General features: G+C 44.9%; 1 protein-coding gene across 3 annotated transcripts in view; it reads right to left on the reverse strand.

Annotated features, from left to right (window-relative positions):
* LOC145242290 (ankyrin repeat domain-containing protein 42-like) overlaps positions 1 to 16,468 on the reverse strand; it is a 118,693-nt gene that overhangs the window by 32,444 nt on the left and 69,781 nt on the right. For all 3 annotated transcript variants that reach the window (XM_080105298.1, XM_080105299.1, XM_080105300.1), the window contains 2 exons: positions 12,767 to 12,994; positions 11,696 to 11,831 (listed from right to left, as the gene is read on the reverse strand). In XM_080105298.1, the coding sequence (XP_079961424.1) occupies positions 11,696 to 11,831; positions 12,767 to 12,994 (364 nt within the window). The remainder of the gene's footprint in view (positions 1 to 11,695; positions 11,832 to 12,766; positions 12,995 to 16,468) is intronic.

Genomic DNA, 16,468 nt, shown 5'->3' on the forward strand with positions numbered 1-16,468 from the left:
TTCCCTCCTTAGGCATGGCATGGGCGGTGCTGGGTCCTACGGAACCCATCCCGCCTAGGTTAGCATTATAAGTTCAGTAAAGTAACTCTTGACTGGTGGTACAAATGAGATCCTGCTCCTGATTTTATTTTTTGGTATTAGAGAACCTCTGAGTCTGCCCAACCCCCCTGCTCCTCATCTTTATTTTCTGATGCTCCCGGTCATCCCCCTACTCAGAGGTCACCTTCCTACCCCCTCCATCCGTTGCTTTATTTTCTCCCACCTCCATTAAGGCCACTTCCCCAAACCCCATTAGGGATGCTCTGCTTGTTTTCGGTTCCCCGGAAAACAGTGGGGGATCTAGCCACATAGAATAGTACAGGGGGGTCTTACTAACAACACATTAGTAGTTTTTTCCTTTTTTTTGAAATGAACATTTTCATTAGTTTTTTCCCACTCCACGAACATTTTATGCCAATTAATTCAAGAACTCTTTCTAATGAAATCGAACTTTATTTTCTCACACATACACACACACAAAAAAAAAAAAAAAAAAAAAAAAATGCACACACAACATACAGAAATGAATATACAAATTGTACATAGTTAAATTTTACATTGAACGCTGGGGTTATTAGTTAGATTAGGATCCACAGAGTGATTGAGGTATTTTGGTAAATGTTGCCAGTCAAGAGTAAGACTTCAAAGTCTCATCTGTTACATAGTCAAAAAGACCCTGTACCCTCCCCCTCCCAACTTCTTGTAGGGCCTTGTGCCTAATTTTGTTGAATTGAATTTTTTGTACGTTTTTTATGTTCAATTTTTTCTTTCTCAATAAAATATATAAACAAGATCAAAGTGTAGTATCTGTTCTCTCAGTTACTAAACTTTCCGCCACCGGGCTTTCGGGCTAGGTTAAGGTGTTTTCATACTAACTTTCGTTAGCAAGGACCGACCCCCTCCTTTGGGGAGTCAGGACCTAAAGGACCGACTCCACATTTGTGGGAGCTTGGACCCGGAAACCGATCCCCTCTTTTGGGAGACTGGAATCTCGGGACCAACACCACTATCGCTGGTAGTTGAGACCTTCTTTTTTCATTTGTTGTTTTTGCATGTTGTTTTTTCTTCGTTTCGGTCTCACTTCTCGAGACTGGGATGGTCTAATTTCTCAACACTTAATTGCCTGAGCAGCACTCTGACCTGCCAGGCCCAAACTTTGTCTATCTTCGCTGCTCTCCCAGTGGATCGAGCAGACAGGGTTCTCTTTCTCGCTTCCGTTGGGGTAAGTTAGTGGGTAGGGTGACGTGGGGTAGGGCGGGTGCTTCGTTTCTGCTCCCCTCTGTGGGCAGGGATGCCTATCCCCTCTCTCTCTTAATTGTGACGCGGCACTCTGACCCGCTAGCACCCACTGCGTCTTTCTTCTCTGCTCTCCCCCCTCGCGGGGGGATCTGAGCTGCTAACCCGACATCCCCGTGAGGGGAAGTCAAAAACTCTAATTTCTTCAAAGTCCGCTCCTCCCCCTCCTCCCCCTCCATTCCCCTGGGTTTTCTTTTCCCCCACTACACTTTGGTCTGCGCCAGCGGCCAGTGCAACCGCCACGATGCCAGGCAGGAGGGGTACGTCACCCCAAATGCGCAGCATCTCAACTGCGAACGACTCCCTATGTGAGGGAGCTGATGCATCTCCCGGCGAGACGGCGCCAGGAAACAAGGTAGGGCCCCGGCGCGCGGCGACCTTGGAAGAAAGCGGGAGGGTAGGGCCGCAGCCCGCGGCGACCCCCCAAAAAGCACCTGCAACCGCTCCCCACGAGGGCAACCCAGCGGAAAAAGCTGCCATTAAGTCACTAGCTGGGGAAAGTGCAGAACCCAGCCAACCAGCTGCACCCCAGGACGGCAGAACCAAGGGAGGAAGACCGGGGAACCCATCCCCCGCTCCCCCAAAGGGCGACTCCCCAACAGAAAAGGAGGAAATCAGCACCGCGGACCAAACCGAGGCGCTGGATGAAGACGTAATAGCCTCCATCTGCTCACTATTCGGCGGGGAAGACAGTGATTGGCCCCCCAACACTCCCCAAGAGGACCAAATACGGAAAAGGGGTGACTCTCCGGCCAGTGGTAACAAAAGCAAGCTGGAAGGAGAGACACCCTTGACAGTACCCACCAAGGCTCCAGCTGGGAACACGGCACCAGAAGGGGAGACACCTCCATCCCCCAAGGGGACAGCCACCCAGCAAAGGAAGAAAATAAGAAAAGGGAGCGGCCCGGAAAGCAAACCAAGCCAGGACGAAACAACGCCAAAGACACAATGGCCTACTTTGCCTGGTAACGGCCCAGTTCCGAAACCAAAAATGCCCATAACAAGAGAGAGCCCCACAACACCAGCTACGCCCCCCAACCCGAGTCCAGCTGACACCCACCAGGATGGAGGACCGGCATGGGGCCCCAAAGAGCAGCAAGGGAAGTTGACGCCCGAAGACTACAGAGCACTCTTCGACTCCACTTACAAGGAGTATACCCAGGGGAACAACATCCAACCCCTCCCGGGTCAAGTGGAAGTTCTGGAGAAAAGAGTGCTCTCGCTGATAACTTCAGACACCAAGACAAGGGGTCTGACGGGCGTCAACAAGGACACCATGATGAACGTGTTGCTGGAGCAGAACATTCCCGCCAACTACATCTGTAGAAGGAGTTACGCACAGTGGGATGTTTTGCTCCCCACCTCCGAAGACGCAGTCAGGCTGTCCAGGACCTGCCATCAGAGCAGGAACATAAAGCTCCAACCCATCTATATGAACAAGAGGAGAGCAAATGTTTCTGCTCTAAACGTCCCCTGCTATATGGAGGCCAAACAACTGGGGGCTATCCTAAGCCAGTATGGGGACGTAGAGGAAGTCACCCCGGTCCGCGGATTAAGAAACATCATGACCGGGGACTACAAAGTACAGATGGTCCTGGACAAGGCTGGATTCTACGCCATCCCAGCCACACTCAAGTTCGGAGAGTGGACACTCTCCCTTATAGTGGAAGGGAGGAGGCCCCATTGCTGGCTGTGCACACAACAAGGGCATATGGCGAAGGACTGTCCGAAGAGGAATGGAGGGAAGAAGCCCACAAAAGCGGCGGGAACAAGCGTGACAACAAATCAAGCCGCTGCTCCCGCGCCGGCCGCAAATCCTCCAGAGGCACCGACAGGCTGGGTGACAGTCGTAAAGAAAGGCAAGACCAACAAACAGCCATTCTTGCAGACAGTCACCCAAGACCAAGACCAACCGAAGAGCGAGACGGAGAAGATGGACACACAGACACCCTCCTCCTCAAACAAGAGGAAACTACCAGAATCTGAGGAGGAGGCCGCGTCAGAGGCAGAGGAAGAGACAACAACAGTCTCTATGGCCCTGAGCGCAACAGAGATCAGGAGGGCCAGGAGGAGGAAAAGCCGCAAGACACGCGCAAACCCTCCTACCCCCACTGAGACTGAGAAGGACTCCCTCGCAACAACAACACAGGATGAGCCCCTTGTGTTCCCAACACCCCAGCAACCCGAACAACCTTCCCCCTCTCCTATAAAGGCCCCAAGAAACTCTTCCCGCCCCTCATCCCGTGACAGGAGCCAAAAAGAAGAAAACGAGCAAGCTACCCCCTCCCCAAGCGCTCAGCCTCCCCATCAACCAAAAGAGGTCCCCTCCCCCACTCCCAAAGTCCGCACTGAACGGACCAAAAAGCTCCCCTTCCTGCCAGGAAGCAGGATTTGTGAAACAGACCCTCTCCAACCGGCTCCGGACCTTAAAGGACAACAGAAGGTCCGGTACAATAAACTCAAAAACTTTGAAAAAGTCGGTGGAGACCTAGTAACAGACCCCACTAAATTCAAGGACGCTCCCTTGTTGACCACTTTCGTTAGGGTCAACAAGGACAGTAGGACTGGAGGAATGTGGGCAATGATTAAGGCAGCGAAGAATGCGATCCCAGGCCAGCAGCTGGTGGATAGGGACCATCCTTCACTGACCAACATTTTCTTTAAATGTGAGGGTAGAATCCCCATGTATGTACACCCATCGCTATACAGGGCACTCAAACTAACCTTCCCCCTGGACGTGGGGGGCGTGGCCAAGGATGGATCACCTTCATCGGATTTACTTACCGGCAGCCTTGGCCAGGCCTGCCATGTCCTCACTGCCCAGGATTTCAGACCCGTCTGTGACAGTGCTTGAGGTAAGTGATCATGTCTTTGAACTTGGCTACATTGAATGTGAGGGGCATCAGGTGTCGAAGCAAGGCCTCGCGCGTTGTGAGAGACTTGGTGTCCCTCAAGGTAGATATTGCCGCTATCCAGGAGACCCACTTTGTTTGTGACGCGGATTGTCAGGTGCTGGTAAACGATTACGATGTCTACTCAGCATATGGCAATACCTATAGTCGTGGAATCTCCTTGCTAGTGAGTCGCACCCTGTCAGCGTCGGTGAATGTTGTTCACGCAGGCGAGGACGGGCGGGCGCTTGTTGTTGATGTTGCTGTTAATTGTAGTGTTTTTCGGATTGTTGCTGTTTATGCTCCCAATGCTGCTGTAGAGAGGGCAACCTTTTTTCGACGGTTGGAGGGCTTCTTAGTGGATCCGGAACGGTTAGTTTTAATGGGGGATTGGAATGCAATCCTTGATCCCAAAATAGATAAGGTCGGGGGGACTAGCGGGTCGGCGTGGTGTGACAGCAGTCTGTCTGACCTGATGGCCTCGTGCGATCTCGTCGACAGATTTCGTCTGGATCATCCGGGGCGGGAGATGTGGACGTGGCATCCTGTAGTGCCTTCCCATCCAAGCACTTACTTGGATCGGATGTTAGTTAGAAGAGGCGATGTAGACTTCCTATCTTGCCCCACGTTCCACTTGCTAGGACACTCGGACCATAAACTTGTTATGGCCCGTTTGAGCTTAAGCGCTAGGCCTAAACTGGCCGGATACTGGAAGTTCAACAGCACCTTGTTGGAGCTGGAGGACTACCGGTTGAAGGTCACTGAGCTAATTCAGCGGGCTTTAGTGGGGGCGGTTACAGGGAGTAAGTGGTGGGTTAGTCTCAAGGCCAAAATTAGGCGCTTCTCTGTCCAGTATAGCCAACGCCTCGCGATAGATAAGGCTAAGGCAAAGAAGCGTTTAGAGGATAAGCTGACCCGGGCGGTGGAGGGGGGGGACCCCCTAGAGTTAGCACTAGCTAAACAAGATCTCAACCGCTTGGCTAGCGAGCGGTATGAAGGTCAAGTAGTTAGGGCTAGGTTAAAGAAAGTTTCTAACGAGGCTGTGAATGTTGACGCTGTTGAGCGTAAGGCTGCTTTAAGGCGCGGTTCGGATGGGTACATTCGTAAAGTACATAACCTGGAAGGACACCCCTTAGTATCGACTCGGGAGATCTGCGAGGGGTTTCGGGAGCATCTATCGGTGCGCTTCACCCAACTACCCGGACTCAGGGTTGATGAGTTTGGCAGCTATTTGGCTGACTCGCCCCGCCTCACGGCGGCTCGGGCGGCTAGCTGTGATGGTCTTATTACTGAACATGAGGTCATTACTGCGTTGAAGCAGGTCGGCTATAACAAATCCCCGGGGCTTGATGGTTTACCCTACGAGTTTTACTTGAGGCTGTCGCCCATGTTGGTCCCTATTCTGAAGGATATGTTCAACCATTGGTTTGCCCAGGGTTCCATCCCTGGACAGGTGACCAAGGGTGTGATCACATTGCTGAGGAAAGGTCAACGGCATGGTGGGAGGGAAAACTTTGATGATTTTAGGCCCTTGACTCTGCTAAACACAGAGTTAAAGATTTTGGCAAAGATTCTTGCGAATCGCTTGCAGGTTGTCATCACTGACTTGATCGAACCGGACCAGACTTATGCTGTGAAGGGGAGATCGATTCAAGACAATTTGCACTTGATACGCTCGATCATAGAGGGGACAGAAGACGACGCCGAAGCCGCGCTGATCAGTTTGGATCAGTCCAAGGCATTCGATAGGGTCGACCATCGGTTCCTAGGATCTGTGCTAGAGGCTGCCGGATTTAATCCGGACTTCCGCAAGTGGATCTTTGTTCTGTATGACAGGCCGACGGTAGCGGTGCAGATCAACGGTAAGCTGTCGGAGTCATTCGCGGTCTCTCGGTCGGTGCGACAGGGTTGTCCGCTGTCGCCTCTGTTGTATGTCCTGGCGTTGGAACCCCTCCTTCGCAAGTTAAGGGACGAGGCGGCTACACCAGTCCTGCGCGGAATAGCTCTCCCTGGAGGCACACGAGCCAGGATTTCTGCGTTCGCCGATGACGTCACCGTGTTCGTGTCTTGCCTCACGGACGTTCAAGCGGTGGTCGAGGCGCTCGCTCGATACGAAGAAGTAACAGGGGCCATCTTCAACCGTAGCAAGTCTGTTGGCCTGCGGTTGGGGGCCTGGACCGGGGTAAACTCGCTTCCAGGTATTTTCAGCTGGACCGATGGACCGGTCCGCATTCTCGGTGTCTGGTTTGGACTGGGACTTCAGCTGGAAAAGAATTGGTCGGAAGTACAGTCTAAGGTCAAATCGTCAGTAAAGACTTGGATTGGAAGGAAATTGTCCTTGAAGGGTCGGGCGGAGGCGTGTGCTACATACGTCTTTCCGCTCATCCTTTACCGTTTGTCTGTACTTCCTCTCCCTGCAGAACGACTAACCCGCTTACAAGGGCGCCTCGATTCACTTTTGTGGAACGAGGGTAAGCATTATGTCTGCAGAGAGGTCTGTGTTCAAAATCCGAGCGAGGGAGGCCTGGGTCAGCCCAGTCTCTTGTGTCATAGAAACGCCGAGAGATTGGCTTTCCTGAGTCGTTCGCTTGAAGGAGACGCTCTTTGGGTCCCTGTGGTTGAGAACTCGTTTCCCAATCTCAAACCCAACCCTTCGGTAGAAGGTCGTCGTAGACCGAAGGGGGAGTCCAAGTTCTTCTCCGAATGCCGAACCGCTCTTAGAGCTTTGCCGGGGACCAATGTCCTCGATCAGCCAAGGAAGAAACTGTATCGGGATTTAGTGGAGGGGACCGCGAAGGATCCACTTTGTAGGCGGATGGGATGGTCGATGGAGGTTGTCCGTTCTCAATGGCGTTGGGCGCCGGGACGGGAGGTTCTGAATAACTCGGAATTCTCCCTGACTTGGCGACTGGTCCGAAATGCGCTGCCCCTCTTCGACGTACTTTTCCGGTATAAAGAACATACCAGTCGCTTCTGTCCGTGCTGTGACGAACGCGAGCCCGAAACAATCGAGCACGCGTTTTTTAGTTGCAGCCGGATACAGCCCCTATTAAAGTATGTCGAGGGGGTAACAGCTCGCATCGATGCCGAGTGTCTGCTCGATCTCGACGTAGGAACTTTTGTGTACAACATGGAGCCGCCGTTCCCCAGGGAGGAAAGTTTGGTTTTCCTGGCGATCCTAGCAGTAGCGCGCATGACCATTTGGATCGCGCGCCTCAAGTTGGTCCACGAAGGGACATCTGTTCCTGATCGGGATCTGATCGTTTACTTTAAACATTTGCTTAAAGTAAAGATCAGATGCGATTGGAAGAGGTTGCCTAGAGTGGAATTTGACAAGAGGTGGGTGCACAGCACTAGTTTGTGCATCCGTCGAGGAGCCAAGTTTCAATACGTGTTCCCTCCTTAGGCATGGCATGGGCGGTGCTGGGTCCTACGGAACCCATCCCACCTAGGTTAGCATTATAAGTTCAGTAAAGTAACTCTTGACTGGTGGTACAAATGAGATCCTGTTCCTGATTTTATTTTTTGGTATTAGAGAACCTCTGAGTCTGCCCAACCCCCCTGCTCCTCATCTTTATTTTCTGATGCCCCCGGTCATCCCCCTACTCAGAGGTCACCTTCCTACCCCCTCCATCCGTTGCTTTATTTTCTCCCACCTCCATTAAGGCCACTTCCCCAAACCCCATTAGGGATGCTCTGTTTGTTTTCGGTTCCCCGGAAAACAGTGGGGGATCTAGCCACATAGAATAGTACAGGGGGGTCTTACTAACAACACATTAGTAGTTTTTTCTTTATTTTTGAAATGAACATTTTCATTAGTTTTTTCCCACTCCACGAACATTTTATGCCAATTAATTCAAGAACTCTTTCTAATGAAATCGAACTTTATTTTCTCACACATACACACACACAAAAAAAAAAAAAAAAAAAAAAATGCACACACAACACACAGAAATGAATATACAAATTGTACATAGTTAAATTTTACATTGAACGCTGGGGTTATTAGTTAGATTAGGATCCACAGAGTGATTGAGGTATTTTGGTAAATGTTGCCAGTCAAGAGTAAGACTTCAAAGTCTCATCTGTTACATAGTCAAAAAGACCCTGTACCCTCCCCCTCCCAATTTCTTGTAGGGCCTTGTGCCTAATTTTGTTGAATTGAATTTTTTGTACGTTTTTTATGTTCAATTTTTTCTTTCTCAATAAAATATATAAACAAGATCAAAGTGTAGTATCTGTTCCGGCAGATGCTGCACTTAAGATAATTTGTACCAGTCAATGGAGGGGAAACCCTCTATACTGGGACAATTATTATTTTTTGGTAACCAGAGTGACCCCTTTTAGGGGAGCTGGTTTTGACCTCACATTAAAAACGGCCTTGTGCCTAATTTGCTCGGTGGGGGAGCAAATAAATACCATCTGTTCCGGCAGATGCTGCACTTAAGATAATTTGTACCAGTCAATGGAGGGGAAACCCTCTATACTGGGACAATTATTATTTTTGGTAACCAGAGTGCCCCCTTTTTGGGGAGCTGGTTTTTACCTCACATTAAAAACGGCCTTGTGCCTAATTTGCTCAGTGGGGGAGCAAATAAATACCATCTGTTCCGGCAGATGCTGCACTTAAGATGGTTTGTACCAGTCAATGGAGGGGAAGCCCTCTATACTGGGACAATTATTATTTTTGGTAACCAGAGTGACCCCTTTTAGGGGAGCTGGTTTTTACCTCACATTAAAAACGGCCTTGTGCCTAATTTGCTCAGTGGGGGAGCAAATAAACACCATCTGTTCCGGCAGATACTGCAGCTATGACTAGCTATGACTAGCAAAGACCAGATGTGGGGGCAACCCCACATGCCTGACCTTTAACCAGCTCCCATTTCCCACCTCTCGGGAGCTGGTCCCCTCTTTCCCTTCCCCCTCCCTTCACTCCTCACATTAAAAATTGGCCTTGTGCCTAATTTGCTCGGTGGGGGAGCAAATAAATACCATCTGTTCCGGCAGATGCTGCACTTAAGATAATTTGTACCAGTCAATGGAGGGGAAACCCTCTATACTGGGACAATTATTATTTTTGGTAACCAGAGTGACCCCTTTTAGGGGAGCTGGTTTTTACCTCACATTAAAAACGGCCTTGTGCCTAATTTGCTCAGTGGGGGAGCAAATAAATACCATCTGTTCTTCAGATGCTGCACTTCTATTTCTTGTTCTCTTTCGGTGGAGGAGAAATCCTTCACGACTGAGACAATTTTTATTTTTGTACCTTTTCTCCACGTTAAAAAAACGACCCTGGTGTCTAACTCTGTCCCGTGGGGAGGCATAGTAAATAGGTACAATCTTTTCTAGTCAATAAATTTTGAATACATCTTTTGAATATTATGTGTTTTTTTTTAAATTTTCGAAGTAAGTATTGTTTTTACATATTATTTGTATTGTTTGGATTTTTTCAATTATTGTTCTCATCTTGAGTGTTATTTTCAAAACGTTTCACTCGATGTAACCTCCTTGTTAAACTCAAGAATCTCTCTGTAAAACTCAGGAATCAACAGGAAATTTTAGAACTAAACACTTTATTTAATCCAAGGGGGAGCATGTTCTTATTCCGTCAGCCATGATTGGGCGGAAATCCTCAGTAATTAGCAATTCTATTTTTAGTGTCACTTGCACTAAAGATTGAACCTTCAGTCTCCAGAAGAGTGTCACTTACAACTGAATTTTACCAAATACTTCATTCATGTCACAAGCTTTTGCAGACAATTCTAGTATGAATTTTATGAGCCATAAACCTATTTTAGAAAGATTCTTAAGTTCGGCAGAAAAATCGCCGACTTCGACAAGATAGATGTGAAGAAGTTCATGGATTACATTGACTGAAACGTTGTGAAAATAAGATTCAAGTAGTCCAAAACATGCAACTAATTCAGATATCCTTGATATTTCTGTAGTTTACAGACCATGTTTTTTAGAATAAATGTTCAAGTTAAATTTAATTTATATTTATCTTTTGTTTATTAAAGTGTTAGGTGAAAGTACAGAATGATTAACAAAGCCTTCCCCTGCCTATATAAAGAATGGGTTTCTACATAATAAAATTAAAATTTCAGTACAATCTGTGAAATGCAGAAGTGCCCATCTTCGACGTCACTCCAATAATCGAATATAAAAATAAAATAAAAATAACAATAAAAACAAAATATGGTATTAGTGGCTGAATGCAAAGGAAAATAAGCTTCTCCATTCAATCCCAGGCAGCACATAATCGTTCTGTTGACATGCATAAAATGTTATATGTTTTAACTTTTTTTTAATGAAAATCGCTCAAGTCAAGGCATGAAGCCACTTGGTGTCAGAGTTAATAAGAACAAAAGATGATTACCATAAAGATAGGAGATGCCTACTGACCTTAATCTGGAAAATAGCAATACTAAAGATAGGAGGAAAACTGAGTTCCACAACGGTGCATAATGTATTGCGTTGATAAGGTTAAAGAATGTACAGTAGTCAATTGGACAATATAGTAATTGGTAGTAATGGAAATTTGGTAAATTTGTTTACTTAAGTGAAACGGATAATCAAGAACTTGTTTACATTGGACTTGAAGACAACCATATTGTAGTCAGCTGGAAAGCAGACAAACAGAAGACAGTTCCACAGGCGTGCAGTTCTAAGAAAGAAGCTTTGTACATGCAATCCACGTTTAGGTTAAGGCACAGATAAAGAATGTGGGAAATGATTGATAGTGGTTCAGCTAGACGAGTATTTTTTGTGAAAGTTTGGCGAGGGTGCGGAGTCATAGATTGAAGCTCAGACGACCACTTGTCATGAAAATAACGATAAAGCAGAGACAAACTCACATCTCTTCTGTAGGAAAGAGGTTGCAGGGAAGAGAAAAGGGCATCCTCTACGAGGCTACGAAATCTATTTTGAACTATCAAAGCAGGATAAGTCCTTTCTAATAGCTCCTGCCCAGATGTGGCAACACATTACCCCATCGTTGGCGCTTATAGTGAGCTATCTACTGGATCGATAGAAGGATCACACCGTTTTTCCAGCGGCTTTGACAACGGATTGACAACGGATTGACAACGGATTTGATGTATGCGTTCCATTTCAGATCAGGAGTAACAGTCAAGCCCAGAAACTTGTCAAAACATGAAACCTCCCCAAGACGAGAGCCATTCATTTCAATTGATGCCAGATGGGGATCAGAGTGTTGATGATCTAAAGATAAAAGCTTGATTTTAGATGCATTAAAAGTAACCAGCCACCTGTTATTACAATGAGATATCAAAAAAGTGAAACCACTAGACCAACGAGTCAAGCGAGCTGAAACAAAAGAAGCAGGGAATAGATTAGACAATTCTGAAGAACACATACTACAATAGTATTTATACAAGAAAAGATTGAGACTAGTAACATCATGTTATAAAAAATGATCCCTTTAACGGATTTGATAATCCATTTACCTGGAGTGTTGCCATAATTGTCTGTATCATCTATATTTCCCTGCCATTTAAACAATGTTTGGACACAACCGAGTCGGCCATGAAAGGCAGCTGCATGCATTGCTGTGCGACCATTTTTATCCACGACGTTCACATCCTGTCAAAAAAAAAAAAAAAAAAATTTAAAGAAATTTTTTAAATCATTTTTTTAGTTTACTTATTTTATTGCTAAAATAGTTTTCAGTTTTTAAGGATTTCAGTCAACTAATATATAAAGTTATCATGTCGTATTTCTTAAAGTTAGATCCAAATAGCATTTAAGCTGACACATCAAACTTTGCTTCTGGCTAGTCAATTTTCATTTGTTATTGTTGTATTATGTTGTTGACAATAAAATAATGCACAGTTTAGTCTTTTTTTATTGTTTTTTGTTTTTTGTAATTTACTTAGTCCGGCCTAGATAACAACTAATATGAATCATTACATTGAACTTTGCCGGTATGAAACATTTTTAAAACAATCACCTTAAAATAAACATTATAAGCAAGGGAAATAACTCATATGGGTACCCTTTTTTCTCTCAATATTTAATTTATTTCTATTTTTATCTGCATCATGTGTAATGTTGCAGATATTTACACCCATGTGTGAAGGCACTCAGGACCCAACATGTTGTAGACTCCGCCACAAAAGAAATCAAGACAAGGAATAACTGGACTCACTTTTTTTTTCTGTTGAAACAACAGACATTTGTTTCTGGGTACTTTACCAAATAAAACATGATCTTTGGTCTCCACACATATTCTTCTTTTTATATCCTTTACTTTGCTATGACGTCACTTGCACACAGCTCGGTCATTTGCATACAACTGCCATGCACGCCCTGTTACACATACCCATTGGTATCTTTCTATTTTCTTTCTTTACTAAAACATCACTTTTATACCCAAATTACATTAAAGAACCAAAGTTTGATTTCTCAGCTTAAATGCTGTTTAGGTCTGACCTTCAAAGTTGTCAAGCTAAATTTTTATGTTAAATAAATACTGTTTGAACTCTTGCAAAAAAAAAGCAAAAAAAATAAAACCTTACCGCTCCACCCCGCATCAATGTGTTCAAGCAGAAAGAATTGCCATGCGAGGCAGCCATATGAATCGCAGTACTGCCACGGTTATCTTTTATGTTTAGACACACGTTATTATTCACCAAGGCTTGTAGACAGAAATCGTGTCCGCGAATGGCAGCAATGTGTACTGGAGTCCAACCCTGAGGTGTGGTGATGGTGGGGTCTGCACCTTGCCATAACAACCAATGTACACACTAAAAACAGAAATAAATAAAATGGTGTAGCAGAAGGTTCTGAAACTGTAGAGGCTGTGCAAAAGCAACTGCTAACATATATTCTTACACATCTATTAATTAAATCAGTCTCTTATTGTGTTATAGATTTATGGTAAATTGATTTGTAATAATTAAAAATGAGACAAGATGTTTTTTGGTTTTGTTGATTGTTTTTGTTTTACGGCATATCAACCCTTTTCAGGTTATTTAATACCGAATCCAAAGATTTTAAAGAAAATTTTTTTAATAGAATATATTTGTTGTTTTCAAGTCGGTTTCTATTTAACCCATAGTTGGGACCCTAACAGATACTACCACTCCGGGTCAGAGTGGACCTGGGAGCAATGGCGATTAAAGGTTTGCTCCACACTCCCCAAAGCCTGCAAGCTGGGGCCTCACCACTGGATATAGTTTAAGGTCATATCCAGGACCAAGATGTTTTTTTTTTAAAAAGCTGCAAAACAGATAAAATGATTAATTAAATCTTTAATAAATAAGTAAGTTGTAAAACACCATGATAAAAGCAATGTAGTTAGTGACAAACAATACAGATTTTGTCCTGCAAGATAAACAGCTGAAGTGCTGACTGTAAGATTGCATATGATGAGTGAAAGTGAAAGATGGGCTGCTTTTCTAGGGCAATAATTCCTGACATATAATAGGGTTTGAAACAAATGTTGTTATGTAATTCTTATTATTAATGAACGTATATTCCGTATTGTTGTTGTAATTCGAATACGAAGAGGACTGATGTTATTTGTTGTTGTTCATGTTTGTGAGAGTCTTAGTGAGAGATTAGAGTCTTAGGAGTGTTCATGTGTTGAGTGTTCATATGGCTTAAGATGTTCATGTCGTAAGAGATAGCATATTGGGACATAAACAGGTATATATAAAGAGAGAGACATTTCTGTATGAAAGGGAGTGTTTCTATAAATATTGATACATATATATTTCTTACCTATTTTTGAGATGATGATTTTCACAAAGTTCTTATAATATAAATGGACAATACCTTTTCTGTTGAATAACAACACGGAGACGCAGATACAAAAACACATGTTGACGTCCTTTATTTCATCTTCGACCGGTCAGACATTTTTTTTTTTTTTTTTTTTTTTTTACACAGTGATCACCACTTATCAAGGCCCAGAAGCCACTCAGGGATAAGGGTTATTGCAAGTACATTAATTTAGTGAGGAGATTTGCTGAAGTGTTTACTTAAGGGGGCGGTTCATTAGGAATTTGTTAATATTGAACTTGAAGACATCCAAGTTGTAGTCCGGAGGGAAGCAGGCAGACGGAACAGAGTTCCACAGACGTGCAGTTCTAGGAAAGAAGCTTTGTTCATGGAATCCGCTTTTTGATTTAGGCACAGATAAAGAGTGGGGGAAATTTTTCACAGTGGATTCAGCTAGACGGGTGTTTTTCGTGAAAGATTGGCGAGGGGGGACCAGAGACTGGAGTTCAGACGAGCATCTGCCATGGAAATAACGATAAAACAAGGACAGGCTCGCAACGTCTCTTCTGTGGGAGAGAGGTTGCAGGGTTGAGAAAAGGGCATCCCCCACTAAGCCACGAAGTCTATTTTGTACTCTGTCAAGGCAGGATAGGCTGTTTTTAGCAGTTCCTGCCCAAATATGGCAACAGTATTCCATCCTTGGACGTACTTGGCTTTTATATAGATAGAGAATTGCATCAGTAGTGAGATATCTTCTGGAACGGTAGAAGGATCCCACCATCTTTCCAGCGACCTTGGCAACAGACTTGATGTACGTGTTCCATTTCAGATCAGGAGTAAAGGTCAAACCCAGAAGCTTGTCAAAACACGGAGCCTCACCCAGACCAGAGCCATCCATCACAATTGATGCCAGCTGGGGATCAGAGCGTTGATGATGTAAGGATAGGAGTTTGGTTTTGGATGCATTAAAGGTAACCAGCCACATCTTCCCCCACTGAACCACGCGCTCGAGATCAGAGGAGAGAGAATCAGAGAGAACTTTGTCATTTACAGCCTTTGATGTGTTGCCGTAGATGGTTGTGTCATCAGCATAGATGTCAACGAATGATTTAAGTATGTGTTTAGGGAGGTCATTGATGTAGATCAGGAAGAGAGTTGGGCCCAGGATTGACCCCTGGGGGACTCCAGCATTTATATTGCAGGCCTCCGATTTTTGTCCATCGACCACTACTCTTATGAGCCTATCGGAGAGAAATGATTTAATGATTGAGAAAACATTTCCCGTTATACCGTAGCTGGAAATCTTGTGAAGTAGACCCTTATGCCATACCTTGTCAAAGGCCTTTGATATGTCAAGAGCAATTGCCCTAGAAAGGAAGCCTTTGTCAAGAGATTCACTTATCCTGTGGGATATAACCGTCAGCACATCTGCGGTAGATCTTGCAGAGCGGAAACCATATTGAGTGTCACTAAGAAGGTTATTCCTGCTGAGGTGGTTGACTATTTCTCTATTTAATATGGATTCCAGCAACTTACTCATAACACAGAGGAGACTTATAGGTCTGTATTGAGAGGGAGATGACTTATCACCTGAATTCTTAAATATAGGGCAAACTGAAGAGGTCTTCCAGATAGTCGGAAAGCACTTCTCCTTAAGGCAGCGCTTAAATAGTTTCGTAAGTATGGGAGCAAGTTCTGGTTGAAGCTTTTTTAACACTATAATTGGGATGCCATCAGGGCCAGTTGCTTTACTGGAATCTAGGTTCTTTATTAGTTTGGCGACCTCCTGCACGGATATTTGTATGTTACCTAGCTTGTTCTGTGTTATAGGAGGAAATATGGGGAGTTGATGGCCTTCGTCGCATAGGGTAGAATTAGCTGCAAAGTTCTTTGCAAATAGTTTGGCCTTGTCTGACGCTGACGAGATGACCTCTGGTCCATTGATAATGGTTGGTATAGAACGCACACTTCTGTTCAGGATTTTATTTGTTATTTGCCAAAACTGGTGGGATCCAAGTCGCTGATCAGCTACCTTGGATTTAACAGACTGGGCATATTGCTCTCTTGCATTTTTGATTACTCTTTTACAGTGGTTGCTGGCAGACCTGAAAGCAGCTTTAGTTTCAGTGCATCTATTACGTTGGTAGCTATGGAAAAAGTGATTTCTGTGTGCGATAGCAGCAGCACATTCTGGGGAGAACCATGGCTGGCTGTTAGGTTTTTGTTGAAATTTTGTAGATGGTATGAATTGGTCTATGCCTACAATTAACCATTCGGTCAGTTCTGATACTATAGAGGACACATCCTTTTTAAACATGGAGTGCAGAGGTAAATCAGATATGAATGTACGTAAGCTATCCCAGTCAGCCATAGAGTATCGGTATACAGTACGGTGGAGGGGTACGTCTGGGGGCTTCTTACTTTTCGTTTTTATCTTAACTGATACGACGGAGTGGTCGGAGGATCCTAGAGGAGAATGAACAGAACATGAACAT

The sequence above is a fragment of the Euprymna scolopes genome, chromosome 21 (genome assembly GCF_053919585.1).
Source record: "Euprymna scolopes isolate OS-2025 chromosome 21, ASM5391958v1, whole genome shotgun sequence".
Lineage (NCBI taxonomy): Eukaryota > Metazoa > Mollusca > Cephalopoda > Sepiida > Sepiolidae > Euprymna > Euprymna scolopes.